Raw genomic sequence first — 12,298 nt, forward strand, 5'->3', positions numbered from 1 at the left:
GACACTAGAACTATAGCCATGTTACCATGTTGCAACATGCAAAAACATCTCAAAAGGGACAATACAAAATAAAAACAATACAAAGGAGCACATTGCATTAGTATTTAAGGAATTTGAGCCGTTTCCGGCATTCAGAATTTCAATAATGTTGGGCTAAAGTTATTTAAATAAGCTATTAAAGAAGACTTTAAGTAAATTGCTGGTCCTATAGTAATAAATTGGGGTCCCTGAGGCAAGTCTATTGTTTAATAATAATGTACAATGCTGTTGCTTATAATGAGCATCCTTGAAGTAAAACACTAAGTTTGTAAACCAATAAATACAAGGGTATAGAGGTCTTACAAGATTTCCAAGACTTATCCAGCACTTCCTCTTGCTGACCACAATATTGACTGCGTTTAACAGGAAAGGACTGTTTCCATAAAATGTTTAGTTTTTCTACAAACAAATGACTATTTATCTAATAACAAGACACACAGTCACAACCGATATACCACTTTCTTGAAGGTAAACTTTGTGACTGTGATATTGTCACAGAGATGACCCTGAAGTAAGATATGTTTTACTATTTTCCTCCAACATTTGAAATTATTAACATTTAATTCTGTTGGTTTTCAAAGAAATGTTATCCCCACCACCTCCACCATTCCCCACCCACCCTTTTGAATATGCAATCTACCTGCAAGTCTAGAAGATCATTAGATCTAGGTCAGCTAGGGAATATTTGTTATTCTATTTGATAAACCTGGAGACAATAGAACAATAATGATAAAATATTTGGATGCACACAAATATTGCACAGTTCCCCACCCTGCCATCACCTCCTCCTCCCCCCTCCTCCTCCTACTCCTCCTCCACAGCTCAACGAAAACATCAACATAAAATACACATTGGAACCATAAACTCTACTTACCTCAGATTTCCATACAGCGTAAGATTTGGTAAATGAAGGTTGTGGTTTCTTCTGGAGCCACTTAAAAAGTGTGTTTGGGTTTCCGGTTGTTGTAGCAGGACTTCTGGCAAGAAAAGGTAAGTCCCAGGCAGTATTCCTCTTTGTAGCTTTCGAGTCATAATCGAAGTTATTGTAAGTAAAGTGAGACGCGTCCAAAGATGCAAGGTTTGAAGATGATGATTTACATTTTGTGGCCGTAAGGCAAGCATCTAATTTATAGCTTTCGATAGTTTGGTAACCACCTACACCATCACCTGTATGACCATGGACGAAGGAGGGCTTCAAACTATTGCCGCTCATCGATGCCTCATCCGTTTCGCTCCCGTAATGTCTTATCAAAGCAGCGTCCAAACTTCTGGTCTGTCTTAATTTCCGTTTGGACATTGTTTTGGAGTTTGGTGAAGAACACGAGAAAACACTGCTTAGCAACCCTTGCGTAGACATACTTGTATCTTGCCGTCTCAGAGTAGACGAAAAGCAACACGAGCGATAAATAAATCACATAAAAGGGTGCGAGCGCCTAGTCTATCGGTTGCCCTGAAGATGAAAAGAGTTAGCTGATAATTTGCTTGCTGTCAGGCGTTACAGTTCTTTCCATGTTATTTAGCTCCACTTGACATCAAATCCGTTTGTGATTTGATTCTAAAATCCTCAGGATGGATGGATGGAGACGGCAACAGTTTCACAACTGTGCGAGCGTCACCGGGCTGCGCCCCCCTGAGTAATATCCAATGCATGTGCCTGTCCCAAGTCTATGGCCTGGCACGCACTGGTTGCTTCCGTAGGATAGTGCGACACTAAGGCGATACAAAGTCAATTCATACACATTTTTGGGAGTAACTAAATTGAATAATAAAAGTGTTTTTACAATTCCTTTACAAATTCCTTCCTGTATACCTGTAAACTTAAGTGCTTGTCCAACGAGTTTCCAAAAATGACGCATTCCAATACTGACCGGTGAATGTGCCTTTGTAGTCTTTCTGTGTTAAAACCATTCCTAACCCACTCCCTAAACTTTACAAAAACATTCTTCCTCCTGAGTATAGTTGCTTCTTCACTGCCTAGCATATTGTGGCATGGGAACAGGCTTTTCCTGTGGGAGCCCTGGGGAAGGGACATGTCAGATAACATGGCATGTGAACCAGGACTGTATGGCCATGATAAAAGCTGCATCAGATACTGGAACCCCCTTAACAGACAGAGGAAGTGATGATAAGAGGCTCTCTCCGTTTGATCCACTTGCTCCTGAGGTTTAGCATAAACCCCGAAACAGATCCTCATCTGACTTCCCCTCATGTCATTTCTTTAGGAGAACCACACCACTGGGAGTTTACATCAAGTAACATCTGTAACACAACAGAGGGGTGGAAAACATGATGAATAGAGCTGGCCTAAACCAGGGTACTACTCATACTAGTTCTCCTACTGTGTAAGGGTGGTCAGAGAGATCATCATAGTACCTTCAGTAGGAATTTCCCTTTATATCAATTCATGATGGTGATTTTTAATGAAACAGAGACCTCTAGTGGTGTCTAAATAACATGAATCACAGTAAGACCTTTCTTTGCCAAGGTAAAATCCAGTGATGGTTATTTGAAATGTGCTTGGCTTATTCACCTTCGGCAGTCTAGTGGAGATTGTCAGTGACAGTGATTAGCTAGAACCTTATGGGAGAGATTTATCTGAAGGGGGTACGAGGGTGCTGCAGAACCCAGAGCTGTTTTTCTGGAACCTTGCAAGCTGCTGGGGGTTCCACAGTACAGTCTGTGAGAGGAATGTTCTCCAATGATTTATTAGGTTACCTCTACACCAGTGAGAAGCATGGTAAATCCCTCAGAAAGACCAGCCTTAGTTATTATGGTTATAAGAAGACATTATGGTTTTCATATTATGATCAAATATGTCCATTAGCACCAAAGTGTTATTGTAATATAAATGATTTTATTTGAATAAAATACTTTGTGTTTAGGTTATTTAAACAAAGAATGTTTGGCATACTTTTATTGCGGCAGGACAGTAGTTTGAACATAGGAAAAAGTGTGCAGTCCCAAGTTCTGTTCTGAATGCAGTTCTTTCTTTGGGCACTGGTCTGTGCTGGTGTACACTGCACCCTATCAAGACTGTAGTTTGCAGACTGTCATTGAAGGTGCATTATGTTCTGAAGTGTAAACATGGTCTTGGTTAACAGTCATTTAACTACAGTAAGTGGCTATTGTTTATGTATTGCCAAGTTCATAACAATGGTGCTTACCGGTATTTCTATTTGTTTAACCAACTGTTATTTTGCAACTGGCTTTTTTACCTTTTTAATTATTTCTAGTCTTTCAAATACTCAATGAATGAAACAGATTTGTTTTAAAGAAAAGTTACTTTCCTAAATAAACATGGCCTGCTTTCCTTTAGATGGTGGTTTTGTATTTCCTTTGTTTTGTGTTTTCTTCATCGTTACGTAATCCACATTAATACCCAGATCATTGTTGCCGAGTTTGGATCTTACAGAGCCGAGCACTCTCATACAGCCCAATTATTTCCAGCTAGCCTGACATGCTTTTAATGGGTCTGTTAGTCAAGTCTGTACACTATGAACCGTTCTCATTACTGCTTCTCTTGGAGGTGCACATGGTGCTCTGATGGTGGGTGTCACAGATGGATGTCTTGTGTAATACGTTGATGTGGATGGTTCAGGGTGTTTGACAGCACTGTCAGTATTTGAACAATGAACACTGCCTTTTAGAGGTCAGGTAATAGGTTAATCGAAAGTACTGTAATTGTCCGATGTTAGAAAAAATATACATAAACACATGAATCAATAATGAAATACGTTATACAAATACTGTAATCCCAGTCATTTCTTCTATAAGTCTATGGTCACATATAATGGATTCTCACTTTGTTGCAAGTGTTTTTGAAACTGAAATCTCTGCTGAGATTTTAAGAGCCTTGTAATTCCTTTAGAGAGTTATTTGGGTGCTATCATATTTTAGAGAGCTCCAATTGCCAGTTCTCTTACTCGTCTAGAATGCATCCCTCATAATGAAAGGGAAAATGGCATCACTGGTAAGAGCAGAATGCAATTTAGGGGTCAGACAAGCTTCTGATTAACCACTTATAGAAGCAACTCCTGCATCAAGACTAGGCCACAGCGTTTCATATTGCCACTCTGACTGAACCTCGAAACATAAATGGCCTCTAGCTATTGATTTCTCAATATCCTCTTACTGTTGATAGAATTGATATCTGACTCTCGATGTCTCAAGGAGAACAGTTTGAGGAGCACCTTCCCTCCTCGCTCTTCCTCCTGCTACCAAGAGCTTCTCCGTCCGGAATAAGGTACATTACCCTCACTTGCTCAGTCTTCACTTCAACAGTGCAAGCTAAGCCAGTAGGCTGGAAAGTAGAGACATGGATGTGGAGGACAGAGAGGAGCCTACAGTAGAGGGCTGTGCTATCAACACAGTGGACCAAGATCAGCCAGGGTGAGTGTTATGGGTGCTTGTTATGGGTACGGCTGTTCATTCAGAAAAAGACGTGGAGATGATGGAGAACTGTGTGTAGACTATTGGTTTCAGTGGGAACAAGTAACATGGTCGCTTTGGTTCCGTTCTACATCCTTGTTTGACAACTTTGTGTCAGTGTCACTGATGCTGATAATCAGATATCGATTGACAGTGTGGATACTTTCACCCATATTCTTCATGTTGCACAGAGCAGTAACCTTATGGCTGTGCTGTCCATGCTTAGAACAATGTATACTGTTTCAGAAGAAGGTACTGGTTGAGTGTTGCAAAGTATATAAAACCAATGTATAAGTATGCAAACCCTTGACAGTAGTGCTGTAATGAGCTACGGTTTAGACCTAGTCCACTCGTACACCATGTCCACTCACTGTGACACCCTCCGCTGGGTGACCTTACCGGCTTTCCATGGACACATCGATTTTTCTCCCCCATTACAGATAATTGCTGGATCCTCTGAATCCTATCCTCCCAAAGCTGCAGGGTGGGGCCGCTCTAGCGTGTTGACACAAGAGCTGCTATCTGATTTTGGCAATATGATATCCTGAAATCTCATTGACTGGGATTGACTTCTGTGCATCATTCCGGAACTTCCTGTCCAGCTCCAGAGAGGCGCATTGTACTAACACTGTCTCTTTACAGTGTGCTGTGGTTAACCACTGCTTTTATCAAGTCACACTAAGTCTCATTACATTTACATTTACATTTAGTCATTTAGCAGACGCTCTTATCCAGAGCGACTTACAGTAAGTACAGGGACATTCCCCCCGAGGTAAGTAGGGTGAAGTGCCTTGCCCAAGGACAACGTAATTTTGCACAGCCGGGAATCGAACTAGCGATTCCCTAACTGCTCAGCCATCTGACTCCAACCACTAAACCACTGCTTTTATCAAGTCACACTAAGTCACATTAGAAACTTCATTTTGTCATGGAAATAAGGATTACAAAATGTGAAGTGAATGTATTGCTTGGATGGGAAATAGAGGGTTTAGCATGAGAGACCTAAAGAGTTTCTTCTGTTTATTTTCTCTAATTGACATGAATGTTTTTTTTAAATTTATCTCTGTTCATAACTGAACATGATTGATAAGCCATCTGTGTACATCCCATCAACATGAAAAAGGTTATAATTGTTCAATTTAGCATAGCCAAATAAATCATTGTTTGTATAATAATTGTCTGCATGTTTTCCAAACACAGTAATAACCTTTACAGAGTAGTACCCTGCTTCAGCTGTGCTTAGTATATTAATACCAGTTCTCTTGTTCTGCATGGAGCTACTCTCATCATTTTATGCAAATTACCGCATCCTTTGTTTGTTCTGCTCCATAAAGTCTACGTCTTTCAATGAGAAAACAGCTTCCGTTTCTCTGCATAACGCAAGTATGCATTACTATCGTGATAAACTGTCAAATTATTTGCATTTAAATGTATGGTACCAAAAGTCATCTTTTTGTTGCTGTAGTTTGTCCCTTGTGCCCATTTTGCAGTCACTGGTGTTACTCTCCTAGTTTTTGTCTCTTTTCTTTTCGACTGCCAATTATCCAGATACTTGGAACCTTGTGTAGTCAGACACTCCAGCTGTCTGAGACACGAAAAGGTTCAGGCCTCCTCCCACGCACACTTCTGTTAAATCCAATTTTCCAAACATTGTTTAGTCAGTAGTACTGTATCACCACCTATCACCATCTTCAAATGAAGAAAGTAATAACATTTTTAATGTACTGTTATTAATGTAATAACATTGTAAATGTAATATACCAAATGTATATACCAGTGAATAAGGTGTACACACCATAGTGTTGCCTCCCCGCTGAACTACAGGGTATGCTAAATGGTATGGTGGAGCCTGTGTGTGTGTGTGTGTGTGTATGTGTGTGTGTGTGTGTGTGTCATGGAAAAACAGCGCTGCACTGGACTGTGGCCCAGGGCAAGTGTCAGCCCACATGACTGGAATAGTTCATGTGTAAGTATTTATGTCATGAGGGGATCTACTTTTGTAAAATGTTAACTCACTGGATCTCTCTGTGGTGTGGGCCATATGGTTATTCTGGGCCATATATAGTCATGCTAATTTGACTGTGCCCGGTAGTTAAACCATAAAGGCAGGGGAATGTGGAACGTTAGATGACACACAGTTGAACACACAGTTTCAGTGTTGCACAGACTCCCTGTAGGGCATTCCTTCACCTGCTGCCACAACAATACAGGAAGGGAATCAGACAGAGCCTGCTCAGAGCCTCTGTCTGTGCGCATGGCAGGGGACGGGGTTACGCAATCGCATTTTCTTTGCTTGCAAAGACAGAGGCAAACACACGTGCTTCAGTTCATAACTAATGGGAGAGTGAGAATGTCATTCAAGCATGAAGGAGCCTGATCACCATAATCCAACGTGAATTATTATAATGCTGTCATTCCCTGTCTTTTAAAGAGAATGCTCCCCTGATAATCTACTCGTCTAAAGATTAAGTGGTAGCACAACACACTTTATTCATAAAAAAAGACAAAACACAACAAAGACATGATCTATATTGTTTATACACAACGCATACATGAAAATAATTGCAAGCCTGGCTAAACTAATGTCTATTAATGTTTCAGGTTTAGGGGTGGGGGGTAGGTATGTTCGGCCTTCTCTATATGAAAGGATTGTTTGTCATTTAATAGAGGGATATATTAAGGATTATAACAAGGGCTTATGTTAGATGATGTTGAGTACTATAAACACCAGATGCATTGTCCAAAGCCATGAGAGATTGATGGTTTATCATTTTTATATTGTGAATAAATGGATTTTGAACTTCACCAGCGCTCGTACACTGTGCTATTACACAGCGTACAATAACCTTTGTATCCAAAGTAAAAAATTTAATTTCTGCAATGTTCCAACAGGTATTTATTTATCTTTTGACCCAGTCTCTCCTATTATAGCTACATAAACCGGACAGATGGAAATGCTGACCGACTAGATTTTCCATTTGTATCAGTGCTCTTTACCTCCGCGGAGCCCCCTTACACCAGCGCAGCCACCCATTGGAGCCCGGCTGCTCTCCATTGATCCCCCTTTGCTTTCTGATGCACTGGCCTGGAATGTGATGCTATTTCATTACTGAGGCAGAAGGGACAGCTCCAGTCTCCAGCCCCGGGCCACAGCTCTCTTACCCGGCCAGAGCCAGAGTTTGTGATAACGGCTGAACAGCTTAGTCAGGCCAGCTCAGTCGCCTATGGTAACTCCAAATCAAGCGTGGCGTGGAGACTCTGGACCCTGGCAAAAGGTGCAAAGCAGTGATTGTGAGTGAAGCAGGGCCGTCAGAGCGGCGTTGAGGCAAGCCACCATGAACCCCGATGACAACGAACTGGGAGTCTTCACTGTCATTCAGTGAGTAGAGCTGTTCCAGAGTCACATGAATATGTTTTTTTCTGTGTTTGACAGGGTTGTTCAGTTGCAATCAGTTGATGATTGCTCATTTATGTTGAATTCCTGGTGTTGTAGGAGGATTGCTTTGGAGCATCTAATCAGCTGGTGTCTGGGTTGATTATAAAATGTAACCCACAGAAGTTGAAACCGGTCAAATACGTACAGAAATAGATGATTCACTAATGAGTTTATAAATTATAAAAATATCAGTTTTTATTTAGATATCTCGTTTAGCCATATTATCTGGATTATTATGGTTCCAGGATTGTGGATTAACCTTGGTTGACTTTTTAGCCCAGTATAACATACAACACTATAATTCCACACATAGCTATAGTATGTAAAGATTACCGTTCCTTACCTATGTTTTTCTCAAGTTGAAATTTATAGTATGTGCTAGTGCGTGTGTTGCCCTGGTGGCAATGCTAGGATGTGTAATTGCACTTTCCACTAGGTTATGTAAATAGATCAGACTGGTCAATGGAGCTTCTGAACCAGAGTTTGGTGATATATTACATAGTAATCTATGCAGTTTCTTTGAGGAAAGTCTACCACCGTGAGCTTGTAACTGTAAATGTTGCAGTGCACTGTACCTATACAGGAAGGACGCAAGGTTTGCCACGTTAATCGAAAGCTATGTACTTCTCACAAGCTCAGACACGTTTAACTCCACTTGTAATGCCAATATCATTGTCACATAATTTATCATTCTCTGCAGCACACCTGTTTTGGTATTACGACATACTGTAAAAACATTCCAGGTCTATGAATACTTTCCAAAGAGTGTAGAACAGGCTTTATGAGTCTATGGGGGTCCTCTGTCTCTTTCTTTCTCTCTCTCTCTCTCTCTCTCTCTCTCTCTCTCTCTCTCTCTCTCTCTCTCTCTCTCTCTCTCTCTCTCTCTCTCTCTCTCTCTCTCTCACTCTTTCTCTTCTGCCTCTCTCTTTTGTTCTCTCTCTCTTCCATTATAGTTCTTTGATCTTTGGCATTTTCTCTGTTGAAAATCTCACTTTCACTCACACACATATATGCATCTTTCGTGTACACACACATACACACACACACACGCACAGTGAGGCTGACTGGGGGAAGGGTGATGTTAGTGGACCATATTAGGGACCAGCCTAGTGTGACGACTGCTGACGCACACATCTGGTTAGGGCCAGAGGGTAGTGGTGCCAGGTGAGGGTGAGAGGGCAGAATGAGCTCTGATACAGCATCCTCACATCCCTGTGCTCCTGCAAGCACAGTACAATCTTTACCCCCATTGGCTGACACAAAAACACTGGATTGGCCACTTTGGAAGACAGGCTATTTTCTTCATGCAGCTTGAACAATTTTGTGTCATCAAAATTCAATGTTTGATGAAGTCTGAGTTACAGTGTAACATCTGATGTTTCTGCTTGACCCCCCCTGGTGTGCTCTGGTAGAAGTGGTCTTATTTACTTTTCTCTCAGAGTTTCCTTTTTGCTCACATAGGGCATCTGAACGTTTTTGTTACATTTTGGGTGTTTTAATAAATGTTTTAAACTAAATCTTCACAATATCGTAAATATCTACAGTAAGACATTAGGTGATAAATAATGTATTATTATAGATTTATAATTAGCCATAATGGATCAGGCATAATTTAACATATAACAAACACAATCAGTCCGTATGTTAAGTTCCCCTCAAAGCGATTTACCCAGAGCTTATTTTAGCTTTATAAGGCAAGTTACTTAAGTCAAATTCTGGACTTGCAGAATTTAAGCACTGGTAGATATTAAGTGTCCCAGTGAAGTCAAATGAATACAAATCAGCGTTTTTTTTTTACTGGCTCAGGAGGAGGAATGGAATTGGTGGGGATAGAACGAAGGGGAATTTGATTGGTAAGCAACTGAGCCATAGTTTCTCTCGATATCCCTCCTGCCTGACCCTAATATCCTCTGCCACTCTGACCGGCCTCTGGGACTAGTGCCCAGACGGACAAACTTAACAAGCCCAAATTCGCTGAGTCCTTCAATCCCTCCGCCATGGGAGCCAGAGCGTGCAGATCAGACAGACTGTCAGATACGCTCAGCTCACTGATCTGTGTGTTCCACAGTACATGTCCTGTTTGGGCCTTGGAAAAAAAGATGTTGCCCTGGACCACAACTGTGGATTCCCCCCTCAGCCTGGCCTCTACAGGAGGAACAAGTGGGCCAAGATCAAAATCATCATTGTCTGTGGAATTTATCCTGAAAAGTCTTTTTCTTTTCTTAGAAACTCAAACCACAAGATCAGTTTAACTTGCCAAGATTAGCCTGCCTTTGCTGGTAAATGTGGCTTGTAAGAGAACTGTGGATTTTGGTGAAGTTTGACTGATCGAGCGGCAGCTACAGCTCACAGAGAACATCCGACTAATCATGAGGCTGACTAGAGTGGAAATGACATCTTTCTTTATTGGGCGCCTCACTCCTCGGAAAGGCACTTTGACTCACTCTCCAGAGGCTAACACGTTGTGGCGTTTTAATATAGAATGGTTGCAGCTTGTCTGGAGAAACAGTTACAAATCATCACTTTAAATGCCTCGGTCTGCATCCCAGTATTCCTATTCTATTTACTGTTGCCATATGGAGCCATGTTATTGATGGGGCTGTTTAATATTCCATAAACCCCAGTGCCCCACACACAATCATATTACCTACTCTTCCTAGTGACTCTAGTATAAAACATTTTTTACCTCCAACTTGCTCTTAGGCACAAGCATAATGATGTGATACAGTATTATGTCAATATCTGTAATGCTAACATTTTATACAGTAGGTTATTCTGTTAACTCTTACTGAAGTAAATCAGGAATGAATGATAATAATCTCTATTTTTATGTTGTTCTACAAATATCAAGGGATTTAAGTTTTGGGTTAAGGATAAGTGGTTGGAATGCAGTAGAAAATGTATGATATGTACAACATGGTTTACACATTACCATGGTCAACAATGATTTGCGATTATTACAGCAAAAGGTAAATTTGATCAGAGTGTCTGTGGGCATGACGTAGCATCACACTCTATGCACCAGCCAGACCACAAGGATCTAAATGGCCTCATGGTGGTTTTTGACAGAGGTGCCTTATCTATGGTCTTTGATTAATGAGGGGAGATTCTTCCTCTATTGGATAATGGACATGTGGTGATCGATCATTGCGCTGGGAGACTGCTGTAGTGTGTGTGCTGAACCTACTGTAGTTTGTGCAGCAGTGTTGTGGGGAATACAACAGTCTATAGCACTGTATTTATTTTGGAAATATCCCCCCCTTTCATTATCGCGGGCATGGCAATGCAGGATACATTTTCAGAAAAAATATTGAAAATGGATTTGAAAATAAATTCAGTTTGTGATTCTGAGCTTCGTCAAGGACGTGGGAAATACACATTATTAGAAATGTAAAATGTAGGGGAATAAATGTGCTTCCTAGGTTTTCTGCTATCGTGCTGCTGACCGGCTGAATGGGTAGAAATCTCAGTCCAGCGCTGCCTTCATTTGCACTACATATATAACTCTGCTTTTGGTACAGTTGTGTAGCACCTGTACATACAGTTTGTATGTACTTAAAATACAAATTAATGACAACATTTCCAAACTGTTTTTTCCCCGAGTGATATTGTAAAATGTGCCTTTAATAAATGGATATTATACAAGGCACGGTGTTTACCTTAATATTTGAATGTATACTGTACTTTAGGCATTCCTTGGCTTATACTGTCCTTTTGGTTGTGTTGGATGGAGTATGTAATCTTAGTGATGGTGTTTATTGCCTTTTCAGTAGCTACAGTACAGCACAAAGTACAGCCACAAAGAAGATGGGGTTTTCCTTTCATACTGCTTTATTTCTTTATCTTTCTGTCTCTACTTTAGTGCTCAACTATTGTTTGCAGCACATCTCTCTATTTCTCTCTCTCTCTATCTCTCTATCTTCTCTCTTTGTCTCTGTATCACTCGTCTGTCCTTCTCTCAGTCCCTCTTCCATTTGCCTCACCTCTTCCTGGGCAACAACAACAATCACACCCTGGTGGATTCTCCTCCTTCTTCTTCCCCTTTCATTCTGAAAATACACCTCAAGCCAGGGAATAGATGAGTCTGGCCTCTGTAGAGGAGAGGGGAAATTCAAGGGAGCTGGCTACATCAATCACAAGTGATTTGTGTGGCCCCACAACCCCAGCCTACCCCTACTCCCAATCCCTCTAACCCCCTCCCCCCCCTCCTGTTTCTGTCTCTCCTGCCTCCCTATCACTCTCTATCTCTCTCACTCACTCTCTCTTTTTCTCTCTATTCATGTTTCTCTCTCTCTTGTTCTAACTCTCACTGGTATTCCATCCTTCTCTCTCAGTCTCCTGACTCTCCATCCATCCCTCCCTTACTTTCTTTTATGCTCCCTCTCTCATTTCCTC

The 12,298-nt window shown here is 41.1% G+C and overlaps 1 protein-coding gene across 1 annotated transcript in view; it reads left to right on the forward strand.

Annotated features, from left to right (window-relative positions):
• Nucleotides 1–4,354: 4,354 nt before the first annotated feature.
• Nucleotides 4,355–12,298, forward strand: part of frmpd4 (FERM and PDZ domain containing 4) — a 31,485-nt gene continuing 23,541 nt past the window's right edge. The window contains exon 1 of the mRNA XM_084688324.1: nt 4,355–4,428. Within this exon, the coding sequence (XP_084544450.1) occupies nt 4,355–4,428 (74 nt within the window). The remainder of the gene's footprint in view (nt 4,429–12,298) is intronic.

The sequence above is a fragment of the Hypomesus nipponensis genome, chromosome 23 (assembly GCF_054491055.1).
Source record: "Hypomesus nipponensis isolate SF chromosome 23, ASM5449105v1, whole genome shotgun sequence".
Taxonomy (NCBI): Eukaryota; Metazoa; Chordata; class Actinopteri; order Osmeriformes; family Osmeridae; genus Hypomesus; species Hypomesus nipponensis.